The following is a 24,334-nucleotide window of genomic DNA, read 5'->3' as shown; positions in this document are numbered from 1 at the left end:
AGGAGGTCCTGCTGGATTTCTGGAATGGAGTCACTCTGGCAGGGTTTGTAGGTGGATGAATCTGACAGCTGGTGGAGCCCTTCCACCAGGTTATCCATGCGGTTCAAAAGAATGATGTTGGAGTCTTTGTCAGCAGGTAGGATTATAAGGTTAGGATAAGTTTTTAGATGGTGAATTGTGGTTCTTTCCATGATGTAAGTTTAGTTTGCATGTGGAGGAATTTGGGGCATGATGATGAGGCAAGGTTCGAGGTTAAGAAATTCTGGAAAGTTAGCAGAGGGTGATTTGGTGAGTAGTGGGGGTGGATCACGATTTGATGGCAGAGTCAACTGATTCAGGCAGGGCTCAAAATTGGTCTTTGGTTGAACGTGATTGGTAGGATGGGTGGAGAAAAAGTTTTTCTACTGTAGGGACCAGAAGAAGGAGAGAAGATCTTTAACAAGTCCTGCATGATTGAATTTGGGAATGAGGCAAAAGAAGAAGCCTGTGGAAAGGATTGATACTTCTGCAGGGCTAAGGCTTTTGGAGGAAAGGACCATGACTATGTTTCAGGTCTGTTTAGTTTCAGATTCTGTATGGTAATGGGAGGGAGTTTTTGAGGGCGAGGTAAATGTAGTAAGTCTGCAGGTATTGTTTGTCAGCTATGACATGATGTGAGGGAGGTTTGGAGGCTGTTGTATAGGAAGTGGGTAGTGGTAGTCCAAGGCAGGAGCAGGAAATGAAAAGGGTGGAAAGTTTTTTGAGGTGGCATTGTCCAATGGATTCCAAGCCTACAACCACCTTCCTAATCACCAGGACCAACTAGATCCTCACACACAATCACTTCTCCTTTGAAGGCATTAGCTACAAACAAATCCAGGGGATGGCTATCGGCACTTCCTTGGCACCATCCAATGCCAACCTCTTTATGGGCCATCTAGAGTAATCCTTCCTAAACACCCAGAAACCCAGACCTTTCACCAGGTTCAGATTCATTGATAACATCTTCATGATCTAGGTCGAGGGTGAGGATATCCTATCTTCATTCCTCCACAACCTAAACATCTTCTCCCCCATTCGCTCAACCTGACAAGCCACCTTCCTCACTGAACCTGACAAGCCACTTTCCTCACTGTTGACCTCCACCTCAAGGGTGGCTGCATCAGTACATCTGTCATTATCAAACCTACCAACCACCAGCAATAACTTCACTTCAAAAGCTGCCACCAATTCCACACTAAAGAAGTAACTTCCACACAGCCTAGCTACCTTGGTCGTTGCATCTGTAGTGACGAGCAGTTACTCTCAAAATACACCAAGGACCTCACTGTGGCCTTCACAGACCGTAATTATCCTCCCAACCTTGTACAAAAACAAATCTCCCATGCCTTATCGTTCCAGTCTCCCACCACCTCCAAAGTCCCACCGTCCAGCCACAGAGGAGCATTCTCCTCCAGGGTTTCGACTACCTCTCATTGTGCCCTGAAATGAGGACTGTGCTACCCATTACTCTTCCCACAACTCCCACAGTGGTATTCTGCTGCCCACCAAACTTACACAATATCCTCATCCATCCCAACACAATTTCTACTCCCAACCCCATATCTCATGGCTCACATCCCTGTAATAGGCAAGACGTGTCCCGTACATCCTCCCACGACCACCGACTCTGGTCCGGTCAAAAGTATCACCTATCCCATCATGTAGAGCTACCTGTGAAACCAGTCATGTGATCTGCAAGCTGAGCTGCAACCACTGAGCTGCATTCTACATGGCTATAACAACCAACAAGCTGTCTGTCTGCAAGGATGGTAACCAACAAACTGTGGATAAGAAACAGCTGGACGACCCCACTGCTGAGCATGCCACCAAACACAATTTTCTTCATTCCAATGATTGCTTCATAGCCTGTGCCATCTGGATCCTTCCCACGAGCACCAGCTTTTCTCAGTTGCTGAGGTGGGACCTCTCCCTGCAATATATCCTACTTTCAAGACACCCCCCTGGCCTCAACCTTTGTTTGTCTTTGTCCTCATCCTGTAGCCCTTCCTTGTTCCCATTCCAGCACTATACTGTTCTCTATTCCACCAATGCACCCACAGCCTTTTTATCTCTCTCCTTTTTCACAAACCCTCCCTCGCCCTCTGTCTAACGTCCCAACTGTACCTAGCTGCCCTACCCTCTCTCCACTTTGTCCTTGTATGCTTCCACAGACATCACTTTACTGTCCTGCATCCCTACCCCGCTAACCCTCCCCATCCCTGCCTTAGCCTCCTCCCTAACCCCACCACCCAGTTTCATCTCCCATTCTGAGCTGCTGTTCGCAGTGTGGCCTCAGCAGCAAGAAATTGTGGTCATGAGCGTGTAAGTTACATTTCTGGTGTGTGTGTGTGTGTGTGTGTGTGTGTGTGTGTGTGTGTGTGTGTGTGTTTGATGAAGGTCTTGTTGACCTATACCTCATTTTCTGACAGTTTATTGCTCCTTGTAACTTTTTTCAATGTCCTTCTCGCCTATTACAATATCATCTGCATGTGCATGTAAGATTACACCCTCCCATTAGGGTATTCTTACAATTTCTTCTGTGGCAAGGATAAACAACAGAGGGCTCAGTGAGTCTCCCTGAAGTATTCTGATTAGAGTATCAGCTCTGATAGGGGGAAGTTGTCCAAGATCCTTATTTCGTTCCATCGCAATATTGCAGTTATCGTTAATGTCAATACGTTGTTTTCATTTAGGGTTTCCTCTAGTTTTTTGGCCATTAATTTTCTGTTTATAAAGTCAAAGACAATTGTGAAGTCTATAAATACTACATAAAACTTTCACCCATCTTCAATGGCTTCCCATACTCTCTTTAGCAGGGGTTTTATTGCTGATCTTCGTTTCCTAAATCCCATTTGGCTTTTGGGTAGGTATTCATCTATTGTTTACTTTATTCTTTCTGTTATTACTTTTCTGAATACTTTGAAAGGTAAATTATCTAGGGCTATATGCCTCTGTATTTGCTAGGGTCTTTGGGGTCTCCATTCCCTTTATACAGCACTTGTACTATTGACTGTCTCCACTATTCTGGAATGGAGGCTGTTTCTATGCACCTATTGTAAAGTTTTGTCCACATTGGCATTAGTATTCGGGCAGTGTCTTTTAAATATTCACTATAAAGCCTGTCAGGGCCTGCAGCCTTTTTGTTCTTTGTGCTGTTAATAGCATCTTTGACCTCTTCTGTGGCCATTTGGATCCATTCCACAGTTGCTTGTACCATTGCATCCTGTCTGCCCTGTTGTCCTTCCTTGTTCAGTACATTGTCAAAGTGTGTCTCCCATTCTTTCATATCGATGTAATGTGTTTCAGCTCATTTTCTGGGGCTTAATGCGATGTATGGGTCTCTTGTGGCGTCCTCCACTAGCTTTTTTTCCTTCTATGCCCCAGAATGATCTCTTCTTTTAGAGTTTTCTTATAGATATATCATCTTTTGGCATTAGTCCTGAGGCATTCTGCATCACAGAGAGGTTTATTATTGAACTACAAAGAAAGTACTTACCACACAATATATTGCTTCCTCCTGTGTACATCACAAGAAATGACCACTTTGAGAATACTCATTCTTCTTATGCACCATTCAGAAATGGAACAGGGAAAGGGGTATCAGTTAGAGGTGTCACAAGTACCCTCCACCACATACAATCAGATGGCTTGTAGCATACCCACAGTACTGTTACACATTCAGATATGATCACAGCTTGTTTTTATAGTTAATTTTACTGTCTACTCATTTCTTTACATCACTGGGTAGGTTATGGCTGAATACCGCAATTCTATATCTACATCTATACTCCATAAATCACTGTGAAGTGTATGGCAGTAGCAAGTACTACGAAGCTGATGTCAGTATGATGAAAGGCTTAAAGAGCTATCTGCATATTGCATGATAATATATTTCATTGTTTGCATTATTTTCTGTTTTCTCCATTATATAATCACCTTGTGTTTTCGATGAATACTGTGTTTCTTTGTCAGCACATCATTTGTGACATGTAATTTTTGGTGTGATTGGTGTCTCTTCTAGTTTTTATGAAAACTTTAGTTGCAACAGTAATGACAACAGCAGTAAAGTGTGCCTGTTGATTGTTTATAACCTCCTGGGCTCTTTAAAATTCAGCATTTTTCTGGGTATTCATATATCACATGTGCCCATTGTAGAATTAAGTCTTTCTTACGATAAAGCAAAAAAATGGTGTAACATTTCATCACTGAAATTGTGTAATAAAGTCAAATTACATGATTTTCTAAGAAATGTAAAAACAGTTGCAGTTTATCTCGGATCAGTTCTGGTTGAGACTAACGAATTATTTAGGAATAAAGGAAATGACTCACCAAAAGGCAGAAGTGCTGCGTCATTGACAGGTACACAAACAAAAGGTACAGAGCTTAGCTAGCTTTTGGAATGAAATTTCTTTCTCAAGCTGTTGGAGAAACATGCACACAAACACTCCTAAATAATTCATTATTCTCAACCAGTCCTTTATTCCTAAATAATTTGTTATTCTCAAACAGTGAGTACGCCCTCCCAATACATGTCAGCTAGTTGTGTGCTGCGAGCTCATGCACTAGTCTGTGGAATCCCATTCCCAGCCGTCTGCCACCTGCCTCCTACACCTGCATCCCTAGCTAGCCCACAGACAACTCCCCACTTTCCCCCAGCCACTAGACGCTTCTCCCCAACCCCCTCCCTGCCTCCCACTGCCTCTCTCCATCCCTCACCCAACTCACCCTGCACCCTCACCTCACATCCGTACTCTCACCGTGGGCCAGGAAAGAAGAGCTGGTAGTTGAGTTGACCGAGAGCACAGTGCAGAGGGACAGGAGAGTGAGTGTGTGTGTGTGGGGGGGGGGGGGGGGCGTGCGCACGCACATGCATGTTTCTCCTACAGCTTGAAAAAGGAATTTCATTCTGAAAGCTAGAAAAGCTCTGTACCTTTTGTTTGTGTACCTGTCAACAAAGCAGCGCTTCTGCCTTTTGGCGAGTCATCTCCTTTATTCCTAAACAATTCATAGATTTTAACTCAGTGTTTCTGTTAATATTTCACTGTAATCAAACTGACTGGTTCTTTTTCTCAGGCAGGTCGCTTCTAAAGTGGACTCTGGGGCTGAGATGTAGAATGTGTCATAAATTTTTCCTGGAGTATGAACAAGCAGAACAACATTGCCAGACTCTTGAACATTACAACAATTATATGAAAAGACTCAGTGAGCTGGTGAGTACACAAAATATTCTAAATCTTCAAAGTAATTTGTGTTGTGCACTTCACCTATTGCATGGTTCTTTGAGATTCTAAATTTGAAGAAATTAATTTTATGAATGTTTCTTGATTAAACATGCAACTAGCATATTTTTGCAACTTTTATTCTGTTTGGGAAGATTTTCTTGTGATTTATATTATTATTATTATTATTATTATATTTTTTTACCTTGAAGAAAACTTAGTACCTGGTTCCCCGAAATATGCACCACAGCACAGATAGTATCTTTAGTACTTGGAAGTTTACTTGTGCTAGGTTTTAGTTTTGTCTTAAAAATAAAGTAAGGACAATTCTGAATCAGTGTATTTGGTACTTCAGAGTAAAATGCTATATCTAATGAATAACAATATTATGGCTTTTTGTGTTATTTAATTTTATACTTCCCTTCATTTTTTTTCTCCTGTGTCTACCTGCTATATCTTACATTTTCAGTAGTCTGTGATATTTTTGTCAATCGTGTTACACCATTCCATTTTGCTCCCCTATGCTAACACATTTTTTGTCACAGTAACTGGTGCAGCATGTATTATTTTACTATTTTGCCCCTTCAGATTAGATAAATTTTCTTCAGGCAGGTAGGTTAGAAAATTTAAAAAGGGAAATGGATAAGCTAAAGTTAGATATAGTGGGAATTAGTGAAGTTCACTGGCAGGAGGAACAAGACTTTTGGTCATTTGACTACAGGGTTATAAACACAAAATCAAATAGGGGTAATGCAGGAGTAGGTTTAATAATGAATAGGAAAATAGGAATGCGGGTAAGCTACTACAAACAGCATAGTGAATGCATTATTGTGGCCAGGATAGATACGAAGCCCACGCATACCGCAGTAGTACAAGTTTACATACCAACAAGATCAGCAGATGATAAAGAAGTTGAAGAAATGTATGATGAAATAAAAGAAATTATTCAGATAGTGAAGGGAGATGAAAATTTAATAGTCATGGGTGACTGGAAATCGTCAGTAGGAAAAGGGAGAGAAGGAAACGTAGTAGGTGAATATGGATTGGGGGTAAGCAGTGAAAGAGGAAGCCGTCTGGTAGAATTTTGCACAAAGCACAACTTAATCATAGCTAACACCTGGTTCAAGAATCATAAAAGAAGGTTGTATACATGGAAGAAGCCTGGAGATACTGACAGGTTTCAGATAGATTATATAATGGTAAGACAGAGATTTAGGAACCAGGTTTTAAATTGTAGGACATTTCCAGGGGCAGATGTGGACTCTGACCACAATCTATTGGTTATGAACTGTAGGTTAAAACTAAAGAAACTACAAAAAGGTGGTAATTTAAGGAGATGGGACCTGGATAAACTGACTAAACCAGAGGTTGTACAGTGTTTTAGGGAGACCATAAGGAAACAGTTGACAAGAATTGGGGAAAGAAATACAGTAGAAGAAGAATGGGTAGTTTTGAGGGATGAAGTAGTGAAGGCAGCAGAGGATCAAGTAGGTAAAAAGACGAGGGCTAGTAGAAATTCTTGGGTAACAGAAGAAATATTGAACTTAATTGATGAAAGGAGAAAATACAAAAGTGAAGCAGGCAAAAAGGAATACAAATGTCTCAAAAATGAGATCGGCAGGAAGTGCAAAATGGCTAAGCAGGGATGGCTAGAGGACAAATGTAAAGATGTAGAGGCTTATCTCACTAGGGGTAAGATAGACATTGCCTACAGGAAAATTAAGAAGACCTTTGGCGAAAAGAGAACCACTTGTATGAATATCAAGAGCTCAGATGGAAACCCAGTTCTAAGCAAAGAAGGGAAAGCAGAAAGGTGGAAGGAGTATATAGAGGGCCTATACAAGGGCGATGTACTTGAGGACAATATTATGGAAATGGAAGAGGATGTAGATGAAGATGAAATGGGAGATATGATACTGCGTGAAGAGTTTGACAGAGCACTGAAAGACATGAGTCGAAACAAGGCCCTGGGAGTAGACAACATTCCATAAGAACTACTGACAGCCTTGGGAGAGCCAGTCCTGACAAAACTCTACCATCTGGTGAGCAAGATGTATGAGACAGGCGAAATACCCTCAGACTTTAAGAAGAATATAATAATTCCAATCCCAAAGAAAGCAGGTGTTGACAGATGTGAAAATTACCGAACTATCAGTTTAATAAGTCACAGCTGCAAAATACTAATGCGAATTCTTTACAGACGAATGGAAAAACTAGTAGAAGTTGACCTCGGGGAAGATCAGTTTGGATTCCGTAGAAATATCGGAACACGTGAGGCAATACTGACCCTACGACTTATCTTAGAAGCTAGATTAAGGAAAGGCAAACCTACGTTTCTAGCATCTGTAGACTTAAAGAAAGCTTTTGACAATGTTGTCTGGAATATTCTCTTTCAAATTCTGAAGGTGGCAGGGGTAAAATACAGAGAGCGAAATCTATTTACAATTTGTACTGAAACCAGATGGCAGTTATAAGAGTCGAGGGGCATGAAAGGGAAGCAGTGGTTGGGAAGGGAGTGAGACAGGGTTGTAGTCTCTTCCTGATGTTATTCAATCTCTATATTGAGCAAGCAGTGAAGGAAACAAAAGAAAAATTTGGAGTAGGTATTAAAATCCATGGAGAAGAAATAAAAATTTGAGGTTTGCCAATGACATTGTAATTCTGTCAGAGACAGCAAAGGACTTGGAAGAGCAGTTGAACGGAATGGACAGTGTCTTGAAAGGAGGATATAAGATGAACATCAACAAAAGCAAAACGAGGATAATGAAATGTAGTTGAATTAAGTCGGGTGATGCTGAGGGAATTAGATTAGGAAACGAGACACTTAAAGTAGTAAAGGAGTTTTGCTATTTGGGGAGCAAAATAACTGATGATGGTCAAAGTAGAAAGGATATAAAATGTAGACTGGCAATGGCAAGGAAAGCATTTCTGAAGAAGAGAAATTTGTTAACATCGAGTATAGATTTAAGTGTCAGGAAGTCGTTTATGAAAGTATTTGTATGGAGTGTAGCCATGTATGGAAGTGAAACATGGACGATAAATAGTTTGGACAAGAAGAGAATAGAAGCTTGCGAAATGTGGTGCTACAGAAGAATACTGAAGATTAGATGGGTAGATCACATAACTAATGAGGAAGTATTGAATAGGATTGGGGAGAAGAGAAGTTTGTGGCACAACTTGACTAGAAGAAGGGATCGGTTGGTAGGACATGTTCTGAGGCATCAAGGGATCACCAATTTAGTATTGGAGGGCAGGCTGGAGGGTAAAAATCGTAGATGGAGACCAAGAGATGAATACACTAAGCAGATTCAGAAGGACGTAGGTTGCAGTAGGTACTGGGAGATGAAGAAGCTTGCACAGGATAGAGTAACATGGAGAGCTGCATCAAACCAGTCTCAGGACTGAAGACCACAACAACAACTAACCAGTACTACTTCCTTTTTTGCTATATATATTCACTTTCTTTTTATCCTTATTGCGTTGCATCACATCTAAAGTGTTTCTAGTTGCTAATAATACAGTTTCATATTATTTGCCCTTAATTTCTACACACTACAGTGCTCCAAAACAGTACTTTCATAATTTTCTTTGCCTGCCATTTAAAAATGATAATTGATTGTAGCATAGTTTCTTTGCTGAAGAACTTTATTCTTGTACCTCTCTCGTTGTGTTTGTCTGTAATTTGATAGTCATAAGGACATGATTGTTGAACATCTTATTGTACACATTATTGAAGACTGTCCTTCATTTTTAAATTCCTTCTCCACGTTCTGGTTCTGATGGGCCATTCACTGTTGACTAGCTGCTGTATCATTCTCCAGCAGTGACATCTTTCTGATGCAGTCCGCTCTCCAAACTATTGTAAGTTTCCCATTCCTTTTAGCTGATGCTTTACTGTCAAGTAGCTCCGCTGTTGCATCATGAGGCTTAATGCACTCCATTCCAGCCTTCTCACCAGCAAATGTCCTTGACATTACTGAGAACAGAACCCAGATACTCCATGTGAGTGGCAGACACATTGTACAATTTAAATAGTACTACTATGATAATGAAGCACTGTTGTGCCCGTCTGCAAAGAACTGCATTGCCATAGACATGGTTATCTGTGTACATGTTTTACAACAATAATGGGAATTCCTGAATGGAATTGTTAAATCCCATTCTCGGTGGTGCACATTACAATGAATAGATGTGCCCAGGTAGCCAAAAGAACAAATGAACTTTATCACACAATACCTTGAGCAGTTAAACTGAAACAGTTACTGAAGTAATACAACTAAAGATTATCAGGATCTGAGAATAAGAGTTCATCACAAATGCAATAACAGTTTGTACATCTCAAAGCCTGAGTATACTGTCTGTCCTAGTAGACCAATACTGATGTAGGCAAAGTCCGCATAGTCCTTCGATGATGCACTAGTGATGCCACAGAGGGTTGGACACAATACATGAAGACGCAGGCTCCGACCGACATCTGCTTCACTCCGACAAAAGGAACTCTGATTGTGGGACTGCTTGTGTGGTCAGCTCTTTGCCCAGAGAACCACAGCGTTAGCTTCCAATGTTGAACTGATTTAAGAGAGCAGGTCAACATCCTATAAAACCACTTTGCTGAGGTTTACCAGAGAATCGTGCCAAATGTGGCTCATGGAGATGAACTGGTGCTGATGATAAAAGAACTGTATTCAGCAGACTTGGCACCAGCAGATATCACAATGGTTGCTACAGGCTTTATTAGTTGCAGTGAGTTGCAGGTGCTTGGGTTGGGACGGGGGAGAGGAGGAGGGGGCAATTGTGACACACTGCTGTGCAGTTGGTGGCTGGATTGAAAGGCGCCAGTCACAGATACCACATTCTTCTTACCTACAGAGGAGATGCTGGAGCCACCTCACTTTAAAGTCTGCTGATGTGATGTAGGTGACAGCCAAGGGTACAGCATCCCCCCCCCCCCCCCCCCACACACACACACACACACACACACACACACACACACACACACACAGACTCCCAAGGGAGAGATGGTGGCATCATCAGCAAGAAGCAAACCTGAAAAACGAGAACCATGTAAGGTCATTGCTGAGAAAATGGACCCCACTGCTGAAGGACCTAGTGGGACCAGGCTTATCGGGAAACTTCCACAACAGGAGAACAGTAGTGTTGGGGAAGTCCAACTGAAGTCTAGTGGGAGGTGCTCATAAGTGAAGAGGCAGGCACTCTGCAGAGAATAGAAAGCCCTGGAGGTTGCATGCCCCATATATAATGAAAACACCGAACAAAAAACACGGGTGACTCTGTGGCAAGTAACTTGTCTCATGATGCATCCATACCTGTTCCAGAGTTCAAAGATAACATTGATTTAACAACCTCCTGACAAATATGTCGCTCACTTCTCAAAGACTACGGCAACTAAGAAACTGCATGCAAAGGCAACTCTTGAATCAAAGACTAAGTCTGTGTTGCACTTGTACATTGTTGGCTCAGAGAAATGATTTCTGGTTAACGCACATATCATGTTTATCACTGAACTACTCATCATGGAGGTCCTGCATCACATCAGAACTCAGGAGAGTATGAGCCTCCTATTACTAAGTGATTCAATGAGAGGCCTATGAATCATCAACAAATAGTCACTTATAATACACTGGCACCTAACATCCAGTACTGGCTAGCAGAAATTCATGATGTTAGCATCTCTGTCACGTGAACATCCAAGAAATGAACATGTTGATCAAAAAACCAAGTAGGATATTACAAAAAAATATGGCTGAGGAATTTAGTTTTAAAAGTTTTAGAACAGGAATGACAGTCCCAACAACCCTTAGCAAATTAACACTGATTAAGTGAACCCCAGCTGCATACATGTCCTGCCAAAGCATCTCACAGAAAGAATTCATCATGTTATGCAGACACACTGGCCACACCAAGTGCACCTATAATTTTATCCTTAAACAAGGAGATCAACTCTTATGTGAATGTGGTAGCCCCTTGACAGTGGACCATATATTTATGGAATGTACTGTTTAGACCTGTGCAGTCTGCCCTACGTCTTGTATCACAGATGATGAACTAGCAATAAAAAAAATAGCTATGAGTTGTTATTATAAGAAACAATAATAGTCCCTTTATTTATTTTTTGTTATACAAAATGGTTGTAGAGGGCAAACCTCTCCCTACTGTTTTGGCCCAGAGCAGCAGCATTCTTGGCTCAAAAATGCAGTCTGAATTAGCCAGAGCATCGTAGACCTGGCAATGAACTGCCTAGCTTTTGCTGGTGACATTGCAGTCTCATGTGATTCCCTAGGACCAACTGAAAAACAAGTCAGTGAACTCAAAATACAAGGACCAGTGTGACCTTCAAGTCTGCTGTCATAACAAGGAGTTTATAATTAATATTAATCGAATGACTGGAGAGCTTACATGTAGATCAGGGGAGATTTGACGTGACAGAAAAGTGCAGGTACCTAGGGGCAATGCATTGAACTGAACATTATTGAGCAAGAAGCCTCTACATCTCGGATCAGGAAGATGGTAGTGACATACCAAGTGAGTAGTGGTGTCCATTCATTGTTATTTGATGCCAAGCTGAGGTATTATTGCGTATTAATTCTACCAATGGCTCTGGACATTGTGATATGTTATGAAACTGTGAATAATAAGTTGGACTCTATGGGAAAAAGATATTAGTCCCAGCAAAAACGAACAGTAAGTACAGAAGACAACATAACAATGAACTGTATTTGCATGTGAAGCTGACAGACACCATGTGGAAAAGTGTGCTTGCTTTCTATGGGTATGTAACACAAATGAACTTGAGTAGACTAATCAAGCAAACTTTACTTATTTTTGCTCCCCCCACCCCTAAAAATAGGGCCCCTGAACTGGGAACTGGTAAATACGAGGTGCATTCAAGTTCTAAGGCCTCCGATTTTTTTTCTAATTAACTACTCACTCGAAATCGATGAAACTGGCATTACTTCTCGACGTAAACGCCCTGCAGACGTACACATTTTTCACAACGCTGACGCCATGGTTCCATGGCAGCAGCGAAGGCTTCTTTAGGAGTCTGTTTTGACCACTGGAAAATCACTGAGGCAATAGCAGCACGGCTGGTGAATGTGCGGCCACAGAGAGTGTCTTTCATTGTTGGAAAAAGCCAAAAATCACAAGGAGCCAGGTCAGGTGAGTAGGGAGCATGAGGAATCACTTCAAAGTGTTATCACGAAGAAACTGTTGCGTAACATTAGCTCGATGTGCGGGTGCCTTGTCTTGGTGAAACAGCACACGCGCAGCCCTTCCCAGACGTTTTTGTTGCACTGCAGGAAGGAATTTGTTCTTCAAAACATTTTCGTAGGATGCACCTGTTACCATAGTGCCCTTTGGAATGCAATGGGTAAGGATTACGCCCTCGCTGTCCCGGAACATGGACACCATCATTTTTTCAGCACTGGCGGTAACCCGAAATTTTTTTGGTGGCGGTGAATCTGTGTGCTTCCATTACGCTGACTGGCACTTTGTTTCTGGATTGAAAAATGGCATCCACGTCTCATCCATTGTCACAACCGACGAAAAGAAAGTCCCATTCATGCTGTCGTTGTGTGTCAACATTGCTTGGCAACATGCCACACGGGCAGCCATGTGATCGTCCGTCAGCATTCGTGGCACCCACCTGGATGACACTTTTCGCATTTTCAAGTCGTCATGCAGGATTGTGTGCACAGAACCCACAGAAATGCCAACTCTGGAGGCGATCTGTTCAACAGTCATTCGGCGATCCCCCAAAACAATTCTCTCCACTTTCTCGATCATGTCGTCAGACCGGCTTGTGCAAGCCCGAGGTTGTTTCGGTTTGTTGTCACACAATGTTCTGCCTTCATTAAACTGTCGCACCCACGAACGCACTTTCGACACATCCATAACTCCATCACCACATGTCTCCTTCAACTGTCGATGAATTTCAATTGGTTTCACACCACGCAAATTCAGAAAAGTTGCCATTTTAAGTATTTAAAACAGTTCTCATTCTCGCCACTGGTGGTAAAATTCCATCTGCCGTACGGTGCTGCCATCTCTGGGACATATTGACAATGAACACGGCCTCATTTTAAAACAATGCGCATGTTTCTATCTCTTCCAGTCCGGAGAAAAAAAATCGGAGGCCTTAGAACTTGAATGCACCTCGTACCACCAGTCCTCTGTCACCATAAGCTCTGTGCGTGCTTCAGCAACCTCTGTAAGACACATAGGTGGGAAGTTGTGTGTCTCAGGGAACAGTGATCTTGGCTTGACCGTCTGGATCGCGAGGGTGGTAAAAACCTCTATGAAAAAAACTTCAACCTCAAGGTGTGCTGCACACCAATGAGATGCATGGCTATCAAGGTGGAACAGTTGTTAGTGGGCAACCTCTGATGAACCTGTCGCAGTTCAATAGTATAATGCTTACCTAGGCATGTGGGGCTCTGTCTAGGTGGACTTTTATTTCCCTCTTTGCTCGTGGGACCAATATGAAACCCTCCGAAATTCTCTCCATCTCCTCCTAGTGGAAAGGGTGGACTGCTGATAGGTACCAACACCCAATCAAACAAGAGGGCTTGCGTAACCAGTCCTCCTGGCCTAGGAGTACATTCTAAAAGTATTTTTTCAAGTAACAGAATGAATGCCAATAGTCAGAATGTGTTTTTAATAGTGAAAAGGAAAGAGGACAGCTTTGAGAAAGTTTCACCTTTCTCTATTCAAAATGGCATAGACGGCATTGCTGGTACCTTAAAATCAGTCATGTGATTGTGAAATGGGGCACTGTTGGCAGTAACTTCCAGTTCCCAACAAGTAAAGAAAGCTCAGTGCCTTGAGGAATATGCCATTAAAACTAAGCTACATACATTCTTAAATTACATCAAAGATGTTGTGATGTGCAGGGATCTGGTGGACATTCCCAAGGAGGAACTGAAAGATGAGTGAGCTCCAGAAGTTGTAGTCGACGTGCAAAAATATAATGAAGAGTATGGACGGGGATGTTGTAAAATCTGACTCCTTTATCCTGATGTTCAGTATATGAAACTTCTTCGGCATGTTACAGCAGGTTTCCTTCATCCAAGTGTGTGGCCGTATGCCCCCAACCTGATGTACTGTTTCAAATACCAATGCTTTGGGCATATTACTCTTGAATGTAAGAGAGGAGTCATTTGTGGCAAATGTGGTAAGACAGGCCATGCTGCCCCCAATTTTCGGCACCTCCCTTACTTCAGTTCTTAAACAGACAGTGCAGAAAGCTAATGCTGCTACACAAGTGGAGGTTACTAGTGTCACCACTACTATATGCGTTTGTCAGAGCAGTTGTCAAGTTGCAGTTATATCGACATCTGTACCTCATCCAAGACCTTCAGAAAAGGCCATGGTTGCTGACATTGCAGAGCTACCTGCCCCTCCTAAGATTCAGTCTGGTATAATGTCCAGTGCTGCTACTACCACAATCATGGCTGTGGCTCCAAAGCATCCCCAGGGAAAAAAATCAAAGGCCAAGTGTCCACCACTGACCGAGTCGGAAAGTAAACAGTCAGACTATGTCAATGACATCCTCTCTAACGTCTCTAATCATATTTCTGTAGTGCTAATAGATCTTGATGTTGGACTAGGGCAATCATTTCATCTCAAGACTGAGCCTTCACCCATTACAGGCTCCCATCACTGGTAGAAAGGCAGGATAAAAGAGCTACCCACATGATAAGTGGCTCCCATATAACAGTGGAACATTAATGGGTTCAGCACACATGTGGAGGAGCTGAAACTGCTGACACAGGCACACCCCCTGTGCTTGTGTTTACAAGAAACACATTTTAAAGCCACTTATGCCTCTGTTCTATGGTGTTATACCATCTACTGAAAGGATGACCTGACTGGGGACAGAGCCAAGGGAGGAGTTGCTCTGCAGTCTCCTTAGTTACTGACCTACAAGTAGTAGCATGTTGCAGTTCATGTGGATCAGAAGATCACTATCTTCTCCCTTTATTTACGTCCTCAGGATGCAATAAACTCTGAGGCTCTCACTGACCTTATTGAACAACTACCCCATCCATTTCTCCTATTGGGTTATTTCAGTGCCCATATTACATTATGGGCCTCACACAGTACTTGCCCTGGGGTTCGAATCTCAGAGAACATATGTCTCATGAGCTGTTCATCCTCAACATGGGCAGTCACACTCATTGCTCAGCTGCTACTGGATTGTCATCCAACATTGAACTCTCTTTCTTCTCCCCACCCTTGTGGTCTCAGCCCAATGGGAAGCAACTTCATTCCAGTAACCACTTCCCCCTGTGGATCCATCTATTGGATGGGAGCTTTACCTGAATGGAAGCGACCTAAATGAATGGTGTGCAGGACTAACTGAACACTGTTCAGTCAGCTGGCTGTGTTTGACCACTGCAGCAATGTCCAGAAATGGGTGGACCACATTACACGAGAGATACATCGTGCTGCTGGCTTATCCATTCCGAAGTCTTCAGGTCATCTTAGGAGGCACCCCATACGTTAGTGGACCAGAGAGTGCCACTCAATAACCAAGGAGAGATGTGTGGCTCTGTCAGTTTAAGTTCTGCCATCTCACAGCCTTTTGGGCTGTGAGAGCCAATGCTCAACACGTAAGGAGAGCAAATAAAGGTCATGGCAAGTGTTCCTGGACTCCATCAACTGTTCTTTTTCTTCTACAAAGTATGGGAAGCCACCAGGAGTATTTCCAGTAAATGCATGTAAATAGCAGCAGTGCTGGAACAGGGGAGTCTCCAAAGTATGCCTGGAGACATCATTCAGATGATGGCAAAGCATTTTGCATAGACTGCTACCAATGCCAGCCAGGATCTGGTGTTTCATCCACTACCATGCAACTGTAGAGAGGGCAAGTTGGACATCATATCCACCAATTCTGAGCTTTACAGTTACCTTTTCTCCATGTGGGAACTGGATTTGGCCCTGTCTGAGACTCTTGACAGTGTTCCTAGTCATGACCAAATCTGGTACTGCAAGCATCAACATTTGCCCACAACATCCAAGGAAATCCTCCTCAAATGTTTTAATTTGATATGGCAGACAGGTCACTTTCCCAACTCCTGGAGAGAGGCAATTTTGATCCTCTCCTCAAACCAGGAAAGGATCACACATGTCCCATTAGTTACCAGAGTATCACCTTAACAAGGCGGGGTCAGTAAGACCCTGGTGTGGTTGTTAAAGACCAGACCACTCTTTAGCTGTTCTCAGTGGGAATTCCAGAGATTTCAATCCAGTGTTGACAACCTGGCCTGCTAGAGGCACTATTCAGCAGGCTTTCATACATAAACATCACTGTCTTGGTATATTATTTGAGATCAGTAAGGCATACAACACTACTTGGAGTCATAGTATTCTAGAGCAACTTCATCAGTAGGGCTTTCATGGCCAGCTCCCCATCTTCATGAGTCCCACAGTGCTCAGAGCCAATTTGAACCCCATCTTCATATGGTCTTTCCCTGCCTAAGTGGTTTTTAAGTCCTGCCTTGGTGAAACACTGCTGGATCGTTTTGAGCAGGAGAATGGTGTCCCTCAGGGCAATATTTTAAGTATTATCATCTTTGCCACAGCCATAAACAGTATCACGTCTACAGTAAGGAGCCCTGACATACTTGTGGGTGATTTTTCTGTTTACTGTTCCTCCTTCAGTGACTCATTAATTGGAACTTAAACAGTGTGGAGGTTAGGGACCTCATTTTTTACTGCAAATTGTGTGGTTCCACACCTAAGATGTCTGAAAGCAAGAACCCTGAAGCCACTGAATACCATGAAGTCTGTCAGTCACAGATCTGGGCAAGCAGACAGGGTGCACCTGCTACAGTTTTATAGAGTTACGTGTTCACGGCTAGACTATGGGTGCACAGTGTATGGATCACTGACACTGCCCACCATGAGAGGGATTATACTGCCCATGGGTGCTTATAGGACCAGACCCATACCCAGCCTCTTGAGCTGAGGCTGGTGAACCGCCACTTACAATCCAGTGGCAGCTTCTCAAGATGCTTGTAAGTTCCTCGCATCTCCGAATTCACCTACATACCATACTGTTGCTCCTCTGCCTCTGGAGTGTCTTTTATCCAGTCATCCACAAGCAACAAGGCTGTTTGAGATTTGCATGCAGCATGTGCTGGATTCATTAGGTGGAGAACAGGAGAAGTTGCACTCCTGCACATGCTTTCAGTACATTATTCAACAACATTTTAACTGAGCACCACAACTCTCCAGGTGTCTTTACAGGTGGGTTGAAAGAGGGGGGACTTGATTGATTGCTCCATTGTTTTCCCTGATTGTGTCCTCAAGGTCCAATTTCCTCAAGACTCTACTGTCCTTGATGTGGAATTATATGCTTTCTTGCAGGCACTGGAACAGATGAGACATGATTAGAGTACTAAAGTCCTTGTCTGTTCCGATTCTCTGAGTGCCCTTCACACTCTATAACACTTGTACCCTAAAGGTAAAGTAGTCCAAAATGTCTAGGGCACCCTCTTCTGACTGCAAAGGCTAATGAGGCAGGTAACTTTCCACTGAGTGTCAGGGCACATGGATATTGCAGGGAATGAAAGGATGGAAGCCGAGGAGGCATGTCACAATACTCAGTCATTGTGGTGTGCCATCCACCTGCATGCTATCGCCTTGCTGTTGAGATACTGGGTCTTGTGTTGGTGGGAGGATGAGTTGTTGGAAGTGAAAGACAATAAGCTCCATCTAGTAAAGCCCGCAGCGCAGCTGTGGCATCCTTCCTTCCAGCCACTTCGGTGGGACAAGGTTTTCCTTACTAGTCCTGGCGTAGGCCACAGCCCTATGACGCATGGCTTCCTGCTGTAGCAAGAAGAGACTCCAGTGTGTGGGAATTGTAGCGTACAGATCACTGTGTGCCAATTTGTTTTAAACTGTGTGTTATTTTCAGACCAGAGAGCAGTGACAGATTTGCTGGCAGACCTGCCCTCTGTGGACTGGTATTGGTTCTCTAACTATGTAATTAAAAAAATAATACATATTTTCTGTTGACCTCTTCATTTCATTTGTAATATGTGTTTAGAATGTGAAGTTTTCCTTCATGCATTCAAAATTCCTATGATTATACCAGCCTTTAAAAAAAGAGATAGGCATCTGCCCCAAAACTATCATCCAATTTCTATTGTCCCAATTTTATCCAAAGTTTTTGATTACCTAATGTACAACCATCAAAATAACTGTTTCAGAAAGCAAAATCTCCTCTACAACAGACAATTTCTATTCCAACATGGCAAAAATACTGCTACTGCTGTCACTGAAGATGTTAGCCAGATGCTGACTGCATTTAAACGTAACGCTCTAGTAGCATTTGTAGTTTGTGATCTCAGCAACACATTCAGCTGTATATTGTTTAATATGTTACCTACAAAACCGGCATATTACAGCATACATGACCCATCTTTAGCTGAAATCTAGTGGAAGCTAAGTAACAGGCAGTATTTTGTATCAGTTAAAAATAGATACTCCTCTTTGAAGGAAGTTTGAACTTAAGTGTCAAGGGCCCAGTCCAGGACCCTTTCTGTTCATAATTGCAATTAATGATGTGTCATACAATGTAGGAGCAGATTCAACAGTGTGTTATGCAGATGATATGACTGCTCAATACACGCTATGACATGACAGAATTGCATCAGGCAGCACAGGAAAAATTAGAACCAGCAATGAATTGGTTTTCTTCCAAAGAATTCCTATGTTAGCTTGATAAAACACAGGAACTTATTCTGGGTTTAGCTACAGCTGAGGAAAGTATGTCAGTAAATTGTTAGGCTTTCACACTGATTCCAAATGAAACTGGAAGTAAAGTATTAGCCAAGCCTGCAAGAGTATACTGTCTCATGTGGAGGTGACAGATGCTGTCACTGGTATCTGAAAGTGGTATATTTTCACCTATTTCACTTTTCCTATGGCATACTGCTATGGGGACATTCTTATCAAGTCAGTGAAATTCTGAAAAATAAAAAAAAGTAATCAGAATAATGAACCAATTTAAATCACAGGAACACTGAAAGATATGGAATTAAACTGTAAAAACTTCAATGTAAAAATTATTGTTAATTGTATATTTAATGTTCAAGCCTATTATGCTGTATGTGATCAATGGTGGATAAACTGTTATTGAATGTTGACACTGTTGCTGCTGTTGTTGTTGTAGATACTTCAGGCAATTTTGCGCTTACTGTTGTTCTTGTGTATGAAGTACTTGGCATTTGAGATGTTTCCTTATACTATCAAAATGTCACATTTGGATGGGAGTGCATTTCACACTAGCTTCTCTCAGTAATACATAATTCTTATCATTGGCAGATATAACTTCTGAAACATCACAATCCACATTTATATTCTTATTTACTATTTTTAAAATATTTTCTGTTACAAAGTTTTTCCTTGATCTGTTGAGATATAAACTGTATGCAGTGAGGGATCTTTTTCTCAAAATGCTTGTATCTCAAATGTTACATTTTCAAATCTTGAAAGTGGCAGTAGTCAGCAACTGTAGAATTACGGATATAGTGGGAGTCATACAGCCAACCAGTTGCAGGTCAGAGTTAATGCAAACCTTTACATAGGCTTCAATAGATATAAATCTGTCTTCCTCAAAAGTGATAACACTTCATATGTTGTGTGAAAAGAGAAACAAAGTCATAGGGCTTAGTCAACAATAAAATGATCCATATAAATTGTATGGCATAGCCATCAGTAAAAATGATGTGTGTAAAATCTAAGGTTGGTGCATCATATACGCAGTTGTCTGTTTGTGTATATGATGCGCATCTACCTTATATTTTATGCAAATCATTTTTACTGTTGGCTAATCCAAATGGCCATGCCATAGCATTTATACGAATCATTTTATTGTTGACTAAGCCCTATGACTTCATTTCTCTTTTCACAAAATATGTGACATGAGTTATTACTTATTCTGAGGAAGACAGCTATATATCATTCGAAACGTAGATAAAAGTTTGAATAAACATTTGATGTTCATCTGTTTGGCTCTATGATCCCCTTTATTACATTTACAAGTCGCCTGCATACATGTTGTATCTCAATGTTAACATTTTTCACATTTTTGGTGGCTTAGGACCTTTCTGTCAAGTCATTATGGTGTGAAACTTAAAGGTATTAAGTTCATTTGCTCTTCTTTTAAGTGAGATCACTAGGTCTTGTTTTTCATTTCTTGCAACAACATTTGTTCCATCCAGGAAACTAGAAATATTATTTCCTGCTTAACGAGGAAGTTTTTTCCTGGACTATTGATTTTTCATGTCTGGTTGTATAATTGATTTGAAACTAAAGATTTTAGGCTTACCTTTTCAGTGTAAAACATCTTGTGTTGCATTGTTTATTTCATCCTTTTAGATCATACAGGCCTTTAATTCATCAAAGGAATGACTTCAGTTCAGTGAAGTTTCATTGACTACATTTATGTTGATTTCTTATTTATATATGTCTCTGAATTTTCTTGTCGTGCTGTACTCACCCTATCCATTTTCTTTCCCCATGAATTAACAGAACTGCCTACTGCACTTCCATAAGGTGTAGCAGAAAGTGTACATTTTATGTTAATTATTTTCAGAATATGAAATGGTGATTAATCAAAAGGCAACATGTACTGTGTTACTTTGTAGCTTGTGTGGGCATTAAGTTTTGCTGCATGGCTTGCCAAAATTTTCGTTATTTTATTAAACAAGTGTGCACATTTAATTGTAAACTTTCTGCACCTTCTGTTTTCAGCAAAGTGCATTAAATATTGATCCAATGGATGGACCAAAGGCTCTGGAGCTTGATAGATTATTAGAAGATGAACCTCCATCAAATATACCACCAGAAAGCTCCTATCTCAGTGAGTTGTGTAGTGGTCTTATGTGAAATAAAGTGATATAATTGTGAATAAAGTAAAGTCAAATTTAAAAAGGAAAGAGAATTCAATTTGTCTGAACAAAACTAAACATTTATGTGACTCAGTGAAATTTCTGAGGCTGTCTGATTACATGCATGGTTTGTATTTCTAGAGTGTTGTTAGTTGATTTCAGCCCAGAACATAACAAACTGTGTTGCATAAGTGATTGATTTGCTCACAGTTCATTAATGTTGCTGGAAATTGTATTAACAGATTTCAGTGGGTGGCGTATCTAGAAAACTTTACTCTTTTTGGCAAAATGTGGAAAGTCAGTATTATAAATTTGCATTGTCTGAAATAGATATTTTTCACCATGGATATCTAGTATGTGCAATGTATCTAGTATGTGCAATGAACGCTTCAGACATAATATTCAAGAATTCTGTGAACAGTTTTCCTCACAAATATTAGCCAACAAATATTTTCACTTCTTTGTATTGTACGCAAATTGTCTGTTATTCAAAGGATAAAAAATTTTGCATCACATTTTGAACCTTCACAAATAACAAATCTTCACTAGAAAACTGTTGATTTCAGTATGTATTACAGATCATTGAGATATTTGATAAATTATTTCACCTCCCTCTAGGAGATTATTATTTACATTTGTTGAAACTGTTGGCATTTAATTGTGAAGTGCAAATTGAGTACAGCACTTCAAAAACAGAAATTATATTTTAAAAATTATTACATTGTAAAATGTAATTTTTTAATCTGACAATGATATGAAGACCATTGTTGCTTCTTCTATGAACAGAACTGATAAAATGCATAGTAGAGGTATATTTTAGTTCACATTTTTTGCTGAAAGTATATTGATTTAACACACTACGACTCCAATTTTTGTTTCCCCCCCCCTCCCCCCCCAATGTTTTGTTATGGTAGTATATTATAGAATGATTGTAAAGACTGAAAAATAAGTGAACAGAAATCTTAAAATTCTGTGAAGTGTATAGAATTGAAATACACTGGAGTAATTTTGTTACTTTAATTATATTTTGTGATACTTATAATATGTAATATACTTATAATAATATTTGAAAGTAATCTAAGAATGATAAAAATAAAAAATAACTTTGACAAGACTAAAAGTAATATGAATATGAGCAGTCTCATCACATTACATTCCACAGATGAATTGGATCTATCATACGACATCTGTGGTGCCTGTGTGACACAACCAAATGCTGTGTGTTAATTCTTCCTTTGATATGTGTCCATTATTTCTATTTATTTGTTGATGGCTTTTGCATATCACTCTTCAGTCTTATTTGTGTTTGATTGTATTCCATATTTTAATATTCCTGAAATTCCACGTAATAAGTTAAATGTGATTCCTGTGATAAGTAAATAGTTGCAAACTATTCTGGTACACTCTTGCTCATGCCTTTTACAGATTTTTATTGGGTGGAGCAATTTACTTTTGTTCCAATGTAGACATGTGCCTCTTATCACCTCAAGCCAGCTGTCACCTCATGTAACAGAAAATTGCACAAGAGTAACTAGTCTTAAAGCTGTTTAAAAAAAGTGGAGAAATAACATTTGGAAAAATTTAGAGAGTAGCCAATTAACTAGTTCAGTGTTGCCAAGAATACTGCCTACAAGCAGTTGTTAAATTCTTTTTGGATTTTTCAGTTGATATTTATGTGATTTATATTACTTTTGATGTTGTTATTTTATTGTGTTTCTGGGTTGCTATTGCATTTGTTCCATATAACTACATAAGACAGCTTATACCAAAGAAACACAAATTACTCTATTCTGGGATGCAAATATAGTACATGATGGAATTGATAGGTTTATCATGTAACATTTTTGTTGTTACCTGTTACAGTGATATGACAGTTGTTTGGACGTCATGCATAGCCATTCAGAGTAAGATGCATGACATGGCATGACAATAACATATATGAGTTAAAAGTGGTTCACATATTGTTTGATCCACAGCAGTCAGTTTTTGCCACTTATCCTTTTGTACAATGTGCCATGAAAAATTTAATAGTGGGGTAAAACTGAGCAAAAAGATGATGTTATGACATATAGATATGGGAGGACGTTTCTTATACAAGAAATAAAACAGTAGTGTCTTTAAAAACCTTCACAAATAACATTGTGATTAAAGTATTTGTTCGTTATCTCACTTTGTTATGGAAAGTGTTATTCTCAAACAATTGGAGCTCTTTGTTTTGTACAATGAGTTAGAGACTACAGCTGTGTACAATTTCAGCAGACACCATAACCATTTTTAAAGAAATTATGTAACAAAAATTTCTATTGTACAATTTCCTTTTCAGTGATTGTCTAGTGTTTCTTCAAAGATAATACAAACATCTGTGTTACACGAATGTATAGCGTAACATTTCTTTCACATGTATTATATTGTAACATCTGTTAAATATACCTTGATTGGTTGATGGTGTCATTTGTTGTTGTGAATTGTTAAGAGAGCATTGTAATGTCATATTTTCCTGGTTTATGTATACTATATGATATTTTATGATATATATAGATGTACTGTATAGTTTGCCTGTTATTAGCAGTTTTTTCTGTATTTTGGATGACGGGCATATTTACCTTGTATCTTAAGAATGTAACTAAGATTTATTTTCGTTACAATATTGTTAATACATGAACAAGGAGAAAGTTTTATAAGCCCAAATCAAGAACAATGAAGTTTAATCATTGACACAAAAATATAGTCTCAGAACACAAAGTTTAGAAACTAATGAAAATAACTGCTGAAACTAATAGCTCCAAGAGCTAGAAACATTTGTTTCACTTCCAGATGAATGTATTGGCAGTACTGGATAACAGTTCTTATAGGAATAAAAAAAAGACAAAATTCTTAAATCAGTTAATGTCAAACTTAGCATGAATGATGCTTTACATGAATAATTTTGAAACAACATGGTTACATACACAAAACCTTTGATTTATTGAATAAAATTGCACTAACTGGATAAATTTAGAGCCAACCAGTAAATTTCAAGCACAAGTTAAAAAAATGCCAGAAGGATGTCTGTTCTTATTTTTCAAAAAGGAGTTAAACACTTCATTGTTGCAAATCCTAGAACTGTAGTATCAGGAGTGGAATTCGAAAAGTGAAAAAAGACCAAGAGTCAGCTACATCAGCAGTCCTAAC

General features: G+C 40.2%; 1 protein-coding gene across 1 annotated transcript in view; it reads left to right on the top strand.

The window, feature by feature from the left end:
* The window catches only part of LOC126188811 (eukaryotic translation initiation factor 5B-like), a 446,346-nt gene extending 424,317 nt beyond the window's left edge, over positions 1-22,029 (top strand). Inside the window, exons 11-12 of the mRNA XM_049930424.1 lie at positions 5,095-5,231; positions 21,027-22,029. Of these exons, the coding sequence (XP_049786381.1) occupies positions 5,095-5,231; positions 21,027-21,161 (272 nt within the window). The 3' untranslated portion in view covers positions 21,162-22,029. The remainder of the gene's footprint in view (positions 1-5,094; positions 5,232-21,026) is intronic.
* Positions 22,030-24,334: the final 2,305 nt, after the last annotated feature.

The sequence above is a fragment of the Schistocerca cancellata genome, chromosome 5, assembly GCF_023864275.1.
Source record: "Schistocerca cancellata isolate TAMUIC-IGC-003103 chromosome 5, iqSchCanc2.1, whole genome shotgun sequence".
Taxonomy (NCBI): domain Eukaryota; kingdom Metazoa; phylum Arthropoda; class Insecta; order Orthoptera; family Acrididae; genus Schistocerca; species Schistocerca cancellata.
This window is presented reverse-complemented; position numbering and strand designations above follow the sequence as displayed.